Source organism: Amphiura filiformis, chromosome 3 (assembly GCF_039555335.1).
Source record: "Amphiura filiformis chromosome 3, Afil_fr2py, whole genome shotgun sequence".
Taxonomy (NCBI): Eukaryota; Metazoa; Echinodermata; class Ophiuroidea; order Amphilepidida; family Amphiuridae; genus Amphiura; species Amphiura filiformis.
The window spans coordinates 69,422,912-69,440,693 of NC_092630.1; the positions used below are offsets into that span (position 1 = coordinate 69,422,912).

Genomic DNA, 17,782 nt, shown 5'->3' on the forward strand with positions numbered 1-17,782 from the left:
AATTTGATATTTTTCACATTTTTGATATAAAACAGTCCTCGAAGTAAATATCATAAATCTAATGTTATATTCTTAAACAGTCCTTGGCATACCATACATGTATAGGCCTATGTATAGTAAATTTGTCTGATTTATCTGTTTTGTGCTGTTTAAGCAAATAGTTAAACATAATTTCCATAAAATGTAAGCTTTTACTGGCAGATATGTCCCCTTTTAATTTTGAGCAGAACAAGTGAGGTAAAGCAAAGAAAATTGGAATTTACTACTACTAGCGCCAATGAATGTTATACGATTGTAAAACGGTACGATCCTCTGGGGTGGGGGGTGTGTGGGGGTGTGTGTATGTGTGTGTGTGTGTCCTGCACGCGTATTTTTTTTCTGCAACTATAACGGGACGCAACACGATACCGGTATGTTATAAGAATCAAACTTACAAGAAAGATGGCTCTTGTCAAATCCTACAATTCTGTCAGAGAAATATGCATATTTGCATTAAATTTTTAATTAATTGACATAATTGATTAATTAATAAATATTTTATTTAATGATTTACCATAATTCCAAATATGTCAAACAATATGTCAAATTAAAGCTAAAGAAATGCTTTATAAATTGGTCAGAGCGCATTTTGCTTAATGCATTTAGTACTTTAGTTACATGATTTTTGCTATACACGCATAGGAGCTGTACTTTTAAAATCCGCGCCTAATCAATAATAATAGTCTTTCACTCCATTGTCAAAGTACTGTGCTCCCTGTAGCATTATGGAGTGACCAGGTCCTAGAGTGTGATGGTTTTGTAGCAGATGACAGTGCTCATTCAAGCCTGTCAAGGTCAGTTAGTAGCCACTTGCTGAATGGATGGCCATTATCAACTATCAAAGAGATGCCTTGTGCAGCTGCCAATCACAGTAGAGGTTTGATAACATTTTGTTAAAAACCCAAATGTGATATAACGACAATGCTGTGCATGTTGGTACTTAATTGTTTGGATTCTTACGTTGAAATTCCTTAGTATTTTTATGTGTAGTGTATAGTGGTCATAAATTATATAGCTTTTAAATTTTGGGCATTTTTGCTCTGTTGCACTGTACCATTATGGAATTTGAGTAAATCAATTACCGACACAAGCAGGTATACAGTGTATTATTTTATTTTTATTTCGTATCTCAGGAGCACAGCTCACTTGGTAAGGCATCAGAATTTGGTACACTAGCGCTTCGAACTTTAAATCGGAAGGTGGTGAGTTCGAGCCTCATCACGGTCACATTAATTTTATAAACCAAATATTGTTCGAACTTTTCATATTTGTTTTTCTTTTATTGTTTTTTTTTTTTTTTTTTTCTTTTTTATTTCTTTTTTTTTTTTTTTTTTCTTTGATTCATATTGCCAGTGTAAGGAGAGGAGGGAACTAACGGCCCATTCTGTGATTTTTTTTCATCCGGACGATCGTAAAAATCATCAAAATTCAGATTTTGTACAAGACTGCGGAACTCAGTCTTCAATGATATAGTCAGTAATAATCTTTTGGTCATTATATGACTATCATCATTTGACGTCTGAGTTCTTATGATACATCATCCGAAGAGCAGTTTCAGACAATTGCTTGGGATTGTTGGGGCAGAGGTTATCTTTTGAATTCTTTCATGACCACTGAAGCAGAGTTAAACCTGTCAAGGACACTCGGCGTGAATTGAACTGACCACAAAAGAATGTCAAAGGTCATAAAACATCAACTTGGTGTCTTCTGCTAGTGGTTCAGCCCTAAGCCGTGTAGGCCTATTTAAGACAAAAATAATGCATTTACGTGAATCTGTAATTTATATACTGACAGTATATGTGACCGTACAGCACGAATGAGCCGTAAATGTCCTCAATTGTATTCTGAGTTACAGTGTAAAATGGGCATGAAGGTCATATTCATAGGTATTTCAATTTGGTGCTACGTGTATCTCATTAAATGAGGTACACGTAGCACCAAATTGAGTACCTATGAATACGACCTTCATGCCCATTTTACACTGTAACTCAGAATACAATTGAGGACATTTACGGCTCATTCGTGCTGTACGGTCACATATATAAATTAGCTACATGTATTTGAATGGGGCTTCAACTTCGTCAATACTGCCGTTTTCTTGGGTTTTTTGCCAATTGTTTTCATTAAATTTTTTTATAAAAGTAACAATTTGATTTTTTTTCACTTTCGCTGGGATCACTGAATGGGGCTTTGCAACGCGATATATTCAAAACTTGTATTCACCTACTGTTATAGCATTAATCCGATTATTACACAACCTCGCCAGCGTATTCAAGACATCCAATGCAAATAATCACCTAGATTATGACGTATCATACCGTAAATATGGCGGAGTACTCAAATTCATTCAACAAAAGCATGATTACAAGCTATTGCAATCTACCGCGACAGCTCGTCTCACACACATAACAAATGCACTATACGATCAAATAGGTTGACGACAACGTTTGATTGAATGCACTGCATTGCGCCATGATTACGGTGAAGGACACCGGTTCAATTCCTTTGTATGGAGCCAATCAATAATTTCACGCACATCCTCTATTATTGCCCAATTATTTCCCGGGATGATTGCACACTGTAAAAGAGCTATTGTTATAATGTTTGATGAAATCGTGTTTAACTATTTGCTTAAGAACGGCACAATACAGATCAAGCAGGCAGATTTACTACATGAGCGTGTTTATAGTGAGACAATATTTCCGTTATTTAGCTAAACTACCGCGTAGTCTAGATTTGCAATGGTTAGTAAAACATAAACAAATATAGACTGCGTGGCAGTCCAGCTAAATACCGCATAATCTCGCTCACTATAAACACGCTCTATGTGGTACATGTATATACATATAGGGAATGTGTGTGAGTCGAGTATTACCTAATTATAATAGGGGCGTATCCAAAAATTAATTCACGCCCCTTTCAAATGTCGAGCCAAAGTGCAGGCCCTATGATTATAGGGTCAAAGGTTGGTGATATAAGTTTACAAAGCCCTGGGTCACTACGTAGAATGAGTTTAATTTGTTAGGTAATAAAATGATTTGTAGGATCAAAGAAGATGATAAGTTTACCATGCTCTGAAGTCCCGGAGTCACCATGTAGAATGAATTCAATTCGTTTGACAATAATAAATTATGATTTACAAAATCAAAGAAGCTGGTAATGTAAGTTTACCATGTCATGGGTTGCCATGTAAAATGAGTTCAATTCGTTAGGTAATAGAATAATTTATAGAATCAAAGAGGCTGGTAATGTAAGTTTACCGTGCCATGGGTTACCATATAGAATGAATTCAATTTGTTAGACAAAAATAGATCATAATGATTTATAAACCCAAAGAAGCTGGTAATGTAAGTTTGCCATGCCATGGGTTACCACGTAGAATGAGTTCAATTCGTTAGGTAATAGACTGATTTATAGGATCAAAGAGGCTGGTAATGTAAGTTTACCGTGCCATGGATTACCATGTAGAATGAGTTCAATTTGTTAGATAATAGAATAAGGCTGGTAATGTGATTATAGGGGCAGAGGTTGGTAATGTAAGTTTACAATGCCCTGGGTCACTACGTAGAATGAGTTCAATTAGTTAGGTAATTTAACGAATGATTTATAGGATCAAAGAGGCTTTACAGTGTCTTGGGTCACCATGTAGAATGAATTCAATTAGTTAGACAATAATAATTTACCATCATTTATAAAAATCAAAGAAGCTGGTAGCAGGTAGAACCATGGTATAATGAGTTAAAGTTATTATTTAATTGAATGATTAATGGGGCAGATGCTGGTGATGTACGTTTACAATGCCCTTGGTCACTATGTAGAATGAGTACAAATCGTTAGTTAATAGAATGATATGTAGGATCAAAGAAGATGATAATGTAACTTTATCATGCTCTGAAGTCCCTGAGTCACCATGTAGAATGAATTTAATTCGTTAGACAATAACAGATTATAATGATTTATAAAATCAAAGAAGCTAGTAATGTAAGTTTGCCATGCCATGGGTTACCATGTAGAAGGAGTTCAATTCGTTAGGTAATATAATGATTTATTGGATCAAAGATGTTGGTAATGTAAGTTTATCATGCCTTGGTCACCATATAGAATGAATTAAATTCGTTAAACAATAATAAATTATTATTCATAAAATCAAAGAAGCTGGTAATGTAAGTTTGCCATGCCATGGGTTACCATGTAGAATGAGTTCAATTAGTTAGGTAATAGAATGATTATAGTGGTAGAGGCCGGTGATGTAAGTTTACGATGCCCTGGGTCTGGCGTAGAATAAGTTCAATTAGTCACCATGTAGAATGAATCCAATTAGATTACACAATGATAAATTATTAGTTAGACAATGATAAAATAAATGATTTATAAAATCAAAGAAGCTGGTAATGTAAGTTTGTCATGGCATGAGTTACCATGTAGAATGGATTCGATTCGTTAGGTAATAATGATTTATGGGGTCAAAGAGGCTGGTAATGTGATTATAGGGTCACAGGTTGGTGATGTAAGTTTACAATGCCCTGGGTCACTATGTAGAGTAAGTTCAATTCGTTAGGTAATAGAATGATTTATAGGATCAAAGAGGCTGGTAATGTAAGTTTACGATGCCCTGGGTCACCATGTAGAATGAATTCAATTCGTTAGACAACAATTTATAAAATCAAAGAAGCTGGTAATGTAAGTTTGCCATGCCATGGGTTACCATGTAGAATGAGTTTAATTCGTTGGGTAATAGAATGATTATAGGGGCAGATGCTGGTGATATAAGTTTACAATGCCCTGGGTCACAACGTAGAATAAGTTCGATTCGTTAGGTAATAGAATGATTTATAGGATCAAAGAGGTTGGCAATGTGATTATAGGGTCAGAGGCTGATAATGTAAGTTTACCATGCCATGGGTCACCAAGTAGAATGAGTTCAATTCGTTAGGTAATAGAATGATTATAGTGGCAGAGGTTGGAAATGTAAGTTTACGATGCCCTGGGTCACCATGCAGAATGAATTCAATTCGTTAGACAATAATAAATTATGATTTATAAAATCAAAGAAGCTGGTAATGTAAGTTTACCATGCCGTGGGTTGCCATGTAGAATGAGTTCAATTCGTCCGATTCCCATGCCGGCACATTCCCTTGCTTTTTTCAAGTTGGGTTGTGTGCGGTCGGGACTTGTGTTTATTTGTTGTCATGTTTAATTGTAACACTTTGGGTTGGTTAAACTGTTCATTCTTTCTTATTCAATTAGTTAGGTAATAGACTGATTTATAGGATCAAAGAGGCTGGTAATGGAAGTTTACGATGCCCTGGGTCACCATGTAGAATGAATTAAATTCGTTCGACAATAATAAATTATGATTTATAAAATCAAAGAAGGTGGTAATGTAAGTTTACCATGCCGTGGGTTGCCATGTAGAATGAGTCATTCGTTGGATAATAGAATGATTATAGGGACAGAGGCTGGTGATATAAGTTTACAATGCAATGGGTCACAACGTAGAATAAGTTCAATTCGTTAGGTAATAGAATGATTTATAGGATCAAAGAGGTTGGCAATGTGATTATAGGGTCAGAGGTTGGTAATGTAAAGTTTAAAATGCCCTGGGTCACCATGTAGAATGAGTTCAATTCGTTAGGTAATACTAATAGAATGATTTATGGGATCAAAGAGGCTGGTAATGTGATTATAGGGGCAGAGTTCACAATGCACTGGGTCGCTACATGTACGTATGTAGAATGAGTTCACTTCGTTAGGTAATAGAATTATTTACAGGATCAAACAGGCCTACAATTATATATATATATCAACAAAAGTTTATGAATGTGACTGTAACTCAGCTCCTCAGTGCTCAAAGATGAGTCTGTTTTGATAGCCTAGTTACATTGGTGTATTGCTTTCTGCCATCATATCTTCTCTGGTTCTTGGTAACTCTTATTGCAGCTGAGAGTTTCCAAATCCAGTCACATTAGATTGATTTTGAATAGATGCACGGGTGTATGATGCATTTGGAAATCGCAACCTCTCTAATATGTCATACTTTATGACACCGAGTTTTGATTGTTAAGTCAAGGGCTGTGGCACTCGGATCACTATGGCATTCTGTCCTAACTTAAGGAAGCACCAAAGGGACTCGTCATATCATCATCTCGTCAACTTGTGGTATCCCTTTGGTGCTTCTGTACTGTCCTTTGGATTGGCGGGTTTCAGAAATACACCAAGCTTAATGGAGCAACATTGCTCGGAACACATGACAGTTAAAATACAAGTGTCAAGTACATTCCTCCTCGAGTAAGTCACTGTAAATTAGTCCAAAACCGAAATGTTTTGTAGACTCCTAACCAAAGCGATCTCCAGGGAGCGATCTTACCTTTCCTATGTTGATTAAGATACTTCTTGCATCAATCCCGAGATGCGGAAAAAAACAATAGTCATTTTTGTTATAAAATGCTAGAGTGAACAATAGCCCATGAGGAGTAACACAGGTCAAGAACGAGTGAAGGGATACAGTAACCTAAAGCCATATTATAACATTTTCAAACAAAATAGATTAGCATTTCTTTGCCATAAAATGTTAGCTTTTACTGTCAGATATATCCCTTTTATTTTTGAGCCGAACAACTACGGCAAAGCAAAGAAAATTGGACTTTACTACCCGCGCACCTGTCGCCAATACCCTAGACTCGTATACCTAAGGTATACTAGTCTCAGCCAATACTGTACGTACCACTCCTTCGGTCATGTTATGGTGTGTATATCACCGTCTCGCACGCCGTGTACGTACTGTGTGTTATAAAACTTGGTGTATGCGTTCGAGTAATAATTCCATCGTAATAATAAAAAACGCCGGTTCCGGCGTTTTATTCAAAATCTCGGATTTTGACAAAACTACAACACCTAGAGTCTTGATTTTTGCAAGGTATATTGGTTTAATAAAGTACAATTAATCGTGTGAAAAAAAAGAATTTGAAAAATTCAGTGAGGGCGTCCTCCTCAGCAAATGTTATAATATGGCTTTAAGCATCAGACACATGAAATAAGATGCTTATGTACTCTGCCCTTGGAAGTTGGTGCACCGTTGTCAGATATGTCTCCGACTACTCCATCTGGTAGGCTATTCCAAATGTGAACAGCAGTGTGGATGAAGGTTCTGCCAGTATGGTTCTAGAAACGGGTACTGTGAGAGCATGGCAAGTCATGGACAAGCTGGTAGCTCTTCTGACTACAAATGCCTTTGGTAGCAGAGCTTTCAATTATCAAATTGTGTTGGGTGCATAGTGCTTCTTTCTATTAGAAAATGGTGCTTTCCTAACGTTTGCTGATGTACAAGGGTTAGTCTGTAGAGGGCAACACAGCATCATTTGTTATGTTGGTGCTAGAGACTAGTATCAGTATATCCTGATCTAAAAGCAGATCATAGCCACTAACCCATATTGACCATATTCTTTTTCAACGTAAGTGAAATATGCACATGCATGGAAATAAAAGAAAAATACCCTTATACATTTTAATTTCTGCCCAATTTTCAGTTATGCACCACTGCACCAGGATAAACCACATTTTGTATTTTGCACAGAACTCTAGCATTTGTTATTTTGCCAAGAGTGCTAAAAATATATTACAACTACTTTCAATCTCTCTCTCATGGACGGATTCCTACAAAGGCAAGACTTTTGAAAGAAACTTAACTTAAAAGGGCATGATCCACAGCCTCATCCCCCCCCACTTTTCTATAAAAAGATTTTTATACCATTGGAAACCTCTGGCTACATAATGTTATGTGCAAAAAATATCTTGCAGATTCATTCGCTTGGCAAAAGTATTGTGAAATTTGAATTTACATTCTGTTAAGGGATCTAAAATGAGCGTTTATTAACGTTTCGACAGTATTTTTGTGGGACATGAGAGCACCTCGGACCTATCAATTGCATTCTGAATACGAAGCATGTCTTTCTGATATCAAATAATTTTCATTTTTGAAAATCACAATATAATACAAATTTTATGACAAATTATAAAAATTTGATATTTTCAAATTTTGATATATAACAGCCCTCGAAGTAAATTATATAAATCTAATGATATATTCTTAAAGTGTATGTAGCAGGGAGGAAAAGCCGACGGTCAATTGAAAATGTTGACCTTTCATATTGAAAATATGGATTTTTTCCCCAAAAGACCTAATTTTTTTTGATGTTTTGGGAAAAAAATCCATATCTTCATTACGAAAGTTCAAAATTTTCAATTGATCGTCGGCTTTTCATCCCACCTACATACACTTTAAGTATAAATCATCAGATTTATAAAGTTTACTTCAAGTACTGTTAAATATCAAAATATCAATTTTAATGATTTGCCATAAAATGTGTATTAAATTGCGAATTTCAAAAATCAAAATTATTTGATATCAGAATGACATTCTTCGTATTCAGAATGCAATTCGATATGTCTGATGTGCTCTGATGTCCCAAAATAAATAATGTCCAAATGTTCATACCCCAGCCCTTAACAGAACAAAATTACAACACAGTAGCCAATGTAATAAACATAATCACATATAACTCACAAAAGCAAAATATGAATCACTTGAAAGTTTGGGAATACCCAGTTTTTGTGGATACCTACAGAAACATAACATAAAAAGAATCACGAAATACACCTTTAACTTTAACCTAATGTTTAAAATTTAAAATAATAGAATTTAATGAATGAAATATTATTTCACTGCAATTTTAGTAATTTGTTACCAAGTTTGAATATAGATTTAGGGGCAAGTGCTTATTTTAAACCAAGTTTTTGGTGGATTATTTGGTTCAAAACAAGAAAGAAGTGCAGTAAACTATTTATTAAAAAGATGGCCACTGTTTTGTGCTCATATATTATAATTTCTATTATATTTAATCATGACATGTACCAAATCAAAAGTAAAGTAAACCAAGACCATTATAAGGATGGTAAAATGAACATGGGAAGGGGTAAAGAGGATACATTTTGGTATTAAGCTTTTGGCTTTGCATAAAAACATGACCAAAATTCATGGATTTTACTGTCAAAACACTTGCAAACATCCTGTCAAAATCAAATCAGATTGGAAATGCCCCTGCCTCTGTAACACCACCCATGAGTAGTATACATATAAAAACATGCAAGACACAAAATGTGGCTACAGTCAAAGTCAATTGTGATATCAAACCAAAGGGAAAATTTGAAAACACAATTATCTATATCCTAGAGTGCAGTTTTTCTATTTAGTATTCCTATTCTATAATCACTCAAGAATGAACAGATTCAGCAAAATGTTATGATGTTCACCTATCTTATGCTATCAAGCAAAATTAGTTGGATGTTGGGAATATTGATTTTGAGATATAGCCAATAATATTTCCTTTGTATTTTATTGTTCTGAACAATACTAAAATGGCCATATCTCGGGAACCGTTAGTTGAATTATGATGGGGTTTTCGGCAAAATCAAGCTCTAAATACGGGCCATGTAATGAAATTAAAAACTAAATTATGATTTTGATCGACATCAAGACTCATTTAGCTAGATCGCATCACATATTAGTATTTACCTTGCCCAAACATATTGCTTAAGGCATTATTTATATCCCATTGTTGATTACCAATACCAATGTTGATTATTATTTTTTTATGTCAATAAAAGTATTCAACACTACCGTATGAAATTGAATAATAAATTTATTAAAAAAAATCTTCTTTCTTCATCTGGACGGAATAATTGATCCAGTTCTGGTACATATGCACATACAATTAAACAACATTGTAAAAATGTATAAAAAGGTCAATATTTTTGTTTATATATTTTGGAAATTACATTAACAATATTATTACATATGTGATCCCTCAGCACAACTGAGCCCTGAAGTCGCCAATCATCATTTTTGAGATATTCAACCAAAATATTCTGCTTGAAATTAGCTTTAAAATGATGTATATCATGTCTATAGTACTTGACATTTAAGTAGTGAAAAATCAATAAAACAGTCAATAAATCCTTTGTTTCCTATTGTTTATTGTTAAGTTCGATGGAGCATATCTCAATAGTGGCACTGGCGACATCCGGGCTCAGTTGTGCTGAGGGGTCACATATTACAAGTTGGTTATTCGGTTTTAAAGATATGAAAATATGAGACATTTTGATAATATTATTTTGTTTGAAAAGTATCAAAAAGGTAGGCCAAGGTTTGGCTATAAAATAATATATACAAAATTGCAGTATGAATTTCTTGCTGTATAAAACTACATTTTAAGGTGGTATAAAAGCACCCCATATAGTAAATTTGACGAAGAAAAATGAAGACTTAATCAAAGATACTTCAGGCAAAATTTACACAAATATCACTGTTCTCAAGCATAGGCAACTTATCTCAAGGGGATAGTCTATGCTTTTGTTACGAGCGTTTTAATATAAGCTTAAAATTTCTACAATTTGGCCTGGTGTAACTTTTTTGGTTTGAGCAATCTCCCCTTTCTCAACTGTGAAAAATTCACCTTAAATTGACTTTATAGAAATAGTCATGACAGTAAAACAAATAAATTCTAAATGTTATCATAATAGCATAGTAAATAATTGGTTTTAAAAATAAAATACATAGTTTTGAAAATAAAATACATTTTTGTAAAAAAGTTAAATATTTAGTGAAGAACTTTTAAAGACAAATGAATCAGGTAGAAAAGAACTACTACTTTTATCTTACATTTAACTACTGATATAGAGAGTTCCCGTGTTTTTAAGTGGAACGGACTACAATAGTGTTTATAACGTGATTCGCACCACCGTATTCCTCATTCCTTTGATTTGGTCAATGACCCTATTGGTGCTACATTCTACAAAATAACATTTGCTAATTATTGCACGAGTGTTGGTATTCTGAAAATTGTAAACGGAGTTTAGGTTTCCCTCCAAGATGGCGGGTAACCCAAAACACGGGAACTCTCTATTAACAATTCTTTTCAATGCACTTAATTTCAAAATCTTCTGAAATCATACTATATATTTTCTTGCGGATTTTCCAAGTTAATGTTCCTTACACACATCTATTAAAATAATGCCATGTGGGCTCATACATAGATCTATGGTACAGTTAGAATATTAGACCTGATTATTTTACAAGTAAAACACTTTGTTTCATTAATACCACCTTACAATGCTAACTCAGCTTATTTAACATAATAAAATCATAAGTTCTGCATATTAAAATATATATACTGTATTGTACTAATGCTTCAAATGTATACCGCTGGTAAAAGAAGAAAATTACCCCCTTCTCACTCCAAAAAGACTGAGCAACAAATGTGCAGGTTATTCTCTATCGACTTCTTAAAGTCAATGGACAATGTCAGTGATATGAAGTGGCTGTTAAGCTACAAATATCTTATTTCTTGGTGTAAATTTAAGATAAAGATACTGGGTTATGTAACACCATGCAGTTAAAATTGTCACAATGGGTACCAAAAGTTTCAATATAGGGAAATTTTTTTGGCCTACAGTAATACATCCAGTGGAGTATACTGTTATTTCATTGTACAATACTGATATTTCAAATAGAAGCATCACAAATGACCCTTTGCACGGATCTGCTATCTTTTGCTACTAAAACAAGGTTCTTCCTTATAATATTATTATAACCTGAGTGAATCATTCACACCATGCTGCAATGATGCCCAGTGTAGGGTGTATGTTGGAACAGCCAGGCATTACCCTATATTTCATCATGTATCATTTCAGGTTATGGGTCACTTCTGCTCTTGGCATTCTCCTGGCACAAATTCAAATGTCACTCTTACTGTTGGGCAACTTCAAACCTGTACACGAGGATGAGAATTTACTGCAACCACCTGGAATAGTGCATGATGGGAATATTGGGAAAAAGGTCTGTAAACCAATATGTACTCCATGAGGCCAAAGGCGGTATTTTTGAAAATTGAGTTATAATTATTACCTTATACAAACATTAGACCATCATATACTGAAAACACCAAAGGGCTTGAATACTTGGTTCTAAAGTTATGAAGTTTTGTGATGTACATTTTCTCATGTTTTTTGTTTTTTACTCGATATGTTTGCCTTTATTTCAATTTCATATTTGCCACCTTTGGTCCCCATGGACAAGATTGTGCCACATATAGAGTACACACCTGGCAATACTCTCACCTGGCAAGGTAAGCAAAGGTATGTACATAAACTACTTCAACTTCTACTTGTTTGTCATGAAATCACATGCTGAATGCAAATGCTTCCACTACTATCAAGTGTTTATAGTTGTTTTTAAGCTCACCATATACCATAATATGATTTTAAAATGATGTGATATTGATGCAATCACATGTCTATCACATGGCCAACATTACATTTTAGAACTTGTGTTCCTTGGTACTCCACTGAGAGCATACGATGGTGTGTCTAGGCCAGTCCTTGGATTGGCAGCCAGGACTGCAGTAGGCTTGCTTATGGCAAAGAGAACAGTCAAACTGACCCAAAAGACCACATATACACATCTGAGATTCATCTGGAAAGGAATAGAAGAAATAATGAATGTAGAAATTAACCTATGAAAAAAACGTGAATAGATTTATCACATTTATTCATCAAATGCTGGGAATAATTACGGAATATATTGCTCAGCTCTTTTCTTCAAGGTGGTCTTTTGATTCTGCCTTGTTTCATTATCTAGTCCAATACATTTCTTTGTGTGCTTTTAGATAATGTGTTTTGATGAATAGTCCTCAAATTTTGTTATGCTTTTGTAGGACACTTTGAATATTATTATGTTCAGGTCTCCAAAATTATGTCATTTCTTTTGTAAATTTGTATGTGTTTTTATGAATAAAGAATAATGGAATAAATAAATAATTTTTGCAAACTCAACACAAAGAAATTTTAAACCAAAATACTGCGATAAAAACATTTTATTATACTATGATCAATGGTTGTTGTTACTGCGCAAGTTAATAAAATCTGAACTTATGCCCATGTAAATTCACAAAAGCGCAAGTCAGTTTGCATAGGTGCTGTGCCCAGCTGTGTGTATGCCATTCTATATCAATCCACAATGTTATGAATCCCGCCTATTACGAGCTGATCAGAATATAGGTCAAAAGAGGTTTGTCTCATGAGACTGCGGGCAATTATCATTTTAGCACATTAGTCTTAAGTGGCCCAAGAACACAATAACTTACCATTTTCATTGACAAATCTGATGAGGGCACAATCAGCGCTGTACACCTCAGGCACTGACAGCTTCTTCTCCAGGGATCCATCGATGTCTTTCAGAGTCTCTCTCATCATGACAAACTTCTTATCCTTCAAGTCATCACTCAAAATGCTCATGATGTCATGCCTCAAGTCATACACTGTACCCACCATATTGACATTGATGGTTCCCAGTTTTAGGAAGGTTCCATCCTGGTTCTTAGCCATAAGGAACATCTTCTGGCGATCTTCAAGCACTGTGTAGTAAAGAAAATTGATTTGATATGTTATTGGCATGTTACAGACTTGACACCAAAATTATTGTCTCACTGATACAATAGGGACTTTATAATATAGCTGGCAATTTTTCCCAATTTCATGCTAATGGTATACTGAAAAAAGGGCACTTAACAAATATAAGTTTGAAGTACTCATGAGCACTAATTAAGTTGAATATGATACATGCATTTAGCTAACAAAGCATTGATAGATTTCAAATAGCATGTATAGGCATATACTGTAGTTTACAATCCATGGGTCGCAGCATACATGTAGTACTCTCTATAGGTATTACAGTTGGAGTGAGAATGTCAAATGAATGACACACTGGAAAAATAATAATAACCTTAAATTATTGACTTTACTAACAATAGACATCTGCACATATTTTAGTTATCATTTAAAGTGTAGAAATGTAAAAAATGGAAGAGCAAAATCTCCAAAGCAACCAACCTCTTTCCTCTTGGTCTTCGGGGAATCCTGGTGGCAGTGCTGTGACTACTTGAATCTCAGGTGTACGTCTTGGTGTGTTAGGACTAGGTACTCTGAATCCTGGACTATTCACACCAATAGATAAATCTCTGGTGGTAGCGACATCTTCTGTCAAATGTCTGTGGTGATATGAAAAAAGGGAGTTGAAGAAATGTGTAGGTTTATACTATAAATTTCAATTGAATGCACACAGCCTGACATAGCGTGATAGTAAGTGAATCCAACCATGCCAACTCACTTGTGATTGGTTAGTATTTTAATTATTGAATCCAAGGTCGTGCATTCGCGTTGTAGTGTGAAATACGCGATATACAATCGCAGTTAGATCGCGTACAGCTGTTGAAAGCTAGGTTCATTCAATTGAAATTTCTAGTAAAGTAAGCTTCAAATATAATAAAATTCTTATTTGAACTGAATTTTTTGGACTGAATTTAATTGGAAATACTTTCGTGTATTTAATCAAATATGCATTTAATAAATAAAATGAGTGAAAAACAAATATAAAATGTCCTTGATACTGTCAAAATTTAAGGTTTCTTTTCAAATTACTTGATGAGTGGAATATGGTATATAAATTATTTGTAAAAGATGAAAACATAAACAATATCTATTGACAGCTTCAGACCTTTAGGTCCAATATAATACTTGATTGGAATATACTTGGATACAAGCAAGGTGCTGGTGTTCATAATGCATTTATAAGAAACATCACACTTTGAAATGTGTGGGTTTTCAAAAGCAACAATTAGTTTACAGATATCTAAGCAAATAAATTTTGCTGAATGAAACACCTGATATTATTTAAAAAAATGACTTACTGCAATTCTGGATCCGAGCTACACGATGAGCTGTCTTGGTGGATTATGAGATCAGGCGTTTCAAAACCTTTGTTGGATGCAGTGCACTGAAGTTGCATATTATCAGGAGATGATGAATGGAAGGGTTCCAGCTCATCAACTTTGTGATCTGTAAAACAGAATATTTACTATATTGTTATGTTGGAGTCACATACTTCAGTGTGGGAATCACAAACCATCATGTAGGAGTCATATAGTTATCATGTGGGAATCAAAAAAATAATGTAGAAGTCACATAGTTATCATGTGGGAGTCACAAATCATCATGTAGGAGTCACATAATTATCATGTGGGAGTTACATAGTTATCATATGGGAGTCACATAGTTATCAAGGGGAGTCACAAATCATCATGTAAGAGTCACATAATTATCATGTGGGAGTCACAAACCATCATGTGGGAGTCACAAACCATCATGTGGGAGTCACATAGTTATCATGTGGGAGTCACAAATCATCATGTAGGAGTCACATAATTATCATGTGGGAGTCACATAATTATCATATGGGAGTCACATAGTTATCATATGGGAGTCACAAATCATCATGTAGGAGTCACATAATTATCATGTGAGAGTCACAAACCATCATGTAGGAGTCACATAGTTATCATGTGGGAGTACTTAACAAACCTAAAACAGTGGGAGCGAAGCCAGCAAGTTGAACGCTTGCTCGGGTACAATTTTTTTAGTGAACATGAAGGATCAGGGAAAAGGTTAAAGGGGTATCACCCCTAAAAAACTTTTTTCGTGCTCTTTTTATGATGAAATATCATCATCCAATTCCGGAAATGTAAAAATAAATCCGGAAAAGAATCTGGAAAAAAGACAACAGAAATCCGTAAAAAACGCAGCAAAACCGACATACCTGGTGTGGAAGTCATAAAATGTGGAAGTCATAAAAATCATAATTATCATGTTGGGAGTTACATGTAGTTCCTTGAAGGCAAACAGTTGGGCTTGGTAATTCAAAATATTAACAAAGAGAGTGTTCACATTATCAAGTCTCAAACACCATTTAAAATGGAAACAGTGCATGTATGGATAAATTGATTGACCTAGCTACTTACTTGGTTTCGCCATGAGTTTGCACACAAGCAGTATTATGATGATTATCATTACAATAGCAACAACAATAACAACTGGTATCACCCATATTGGGAAGGCTGAAGATCCAGAGCCATCTTTGTCACCATCGCCATCAATCTAAAATAAAACACACAAAATAAAAATTTATGCATTAAAAGGTTAATTAAGGTTGCAAGTGATTCATTCTTGCTTCCTTTATTTGCAATTCTCACAAGTATCGTTTGTTTCTCGGACCATCTTACACCCTACTAGGGGAACTAAGCATTTAGGCTGTGAAAAGACAGCGTAAATTATTTTTTGGTCCCCATGACTAATACTCCAATATGGTAGATTTGCCATATTAGTCGAGTAGATGCCTTTTGTTCTCTCTCCTTCAGTGTAAAGTTGCGTTGAGGTTAAATGCAAAAAGATTGTATAACAAACCAGATAATAACCTTCTTGTATTCCCCGGAATTATATCTCATTATTTACCTCTTCTCCATCAAAAAAAAAGACAACATTTGCCACCAAATTGTTTCCATCAAAGTTGAGTACAATATCACCATCAGCCAGGTCTTGTGCTATAGCTTCCTGTGTACCCTCCAAATCACCCTGAATGTCAAAGGTCACAACAATTGAACCTGAAAAGCACAGAAAAGAAAACATATGTGTTAAGCACATTTACTTACATAACTTAGGTAAAAGTAGCGAGGTAATTATAACAAAAAGTCAGCAACATTATTTCTGGATTCTACAATATAGATGAAAGAATGTGAATGCATCCATCCATTTTGTAGCTGCCCTTGTTTTCCATTTCATTGAATATATGACTAATACTAAAGAACTTGGTCAAAACTTCTATTAACTTTTTGATTGATTACCAAATGGAAAGATCACATCTAAAAATCCAATTTAAAATTTTCATTCCTAAATTCTCAGATCACTTGACAGATAAATACTGGCAACTATTTCCCAGATTGGTTTATGTCTTGAATTTTGATCAAGTACTCATACTTGTAAATAGAAACGTGGGCCTATAGTCAATATATCTACCTGCAGTCACCGGCACTAGCTTTGAAGTTCAGCGTGTGCTGTGTTGGCCTAGTGTGGTTTCTTGCATGTACATTATGCAGCATGTTGATCGTGCACATAAAAGTATGTACACATACCAAGTAATGCTAAGCTAACGCAGAACATGCTGAACTTCAAAGCTAGTGCCGGTGACTCGATATAGACTATAGCTGTAAAATCCAACAGTACAATTAGACAGTAGGGCAAAAAAAGTAACAGCCCATTAAATCATGTTAACCTTGACCTATTTTGTGATGTTATAAAGGTAACAAATCACCTGAGATATGGCAAACTATTCTTTGTATAAAATGTTGTTCCAAGCGGAACAATTTGAGACCACTTGGATCAAAATCGGAGCATTTCTCATTTTTGTACCCCTGTGGACAATGGTGGAGAACAAAATTTGACATTTGACCTTTATGCCTATAATAACTCATGAACTGTACACCGGAGATAGGTCAAACTATACTCTTTCTGAATCCTAATAATGATTGGAATACGATTAGTTTTTATATCCATATTCATTTTGAAATTTGAGCCCTGCATTAGAAGCCATTTTTGTTTTATACAAATTAGCATTTTTCCCTACTTTCTCCTTTCTTGATGTTGTTCAGGAGGGTGCTTAAAGTCATCAGCAAGCAAAAACATTTGTGTTCCAATTTTGTCCAGGTGTACCCATTATTTATGTTGACTAGTCTAAATGTGGATTAACAGATAAAATATCAAAGGAAATTCCTCCATAAACAGTGAAAGTTCAGGAAAGAGT

At 34.7% G+C, this 17,782-nt stretch overlaps 1 protein-coding gene across 1 annotated transcript in view; it reads right to left on the reverse strand.

Moving 5' to 3' along the window:
- Positions 1-9,719: 9,719 nt before the first annotated feature.
- The window catches only part of LOC140149036 (fibrocystin-L-like), a 46,485-nt gene continuing 38,422 nt past the window's right edge, over positions 9,720-17,782 (reverse strand). Inside the window, 6 exon segments of the mRNA XM_072171183.1 lie at positions 9,720-12,568; positions 13,239-13,508; positions 13,984-14,141; positions 14,841-14,988; positions 15,948-16,083; positions 16,438-16,586. Of these exon segments, the coding sequence (XP_072027284.1) occupies positions 12,414-12,568; positions 13,239-13,508; positions 13,984-14,141; positions 14,841-14,988; positions 15,948-16,083; positions 16,438-16,586 (1,016 nt within the window). The 3' untranslated portion in view covers positions 9,720-12,413.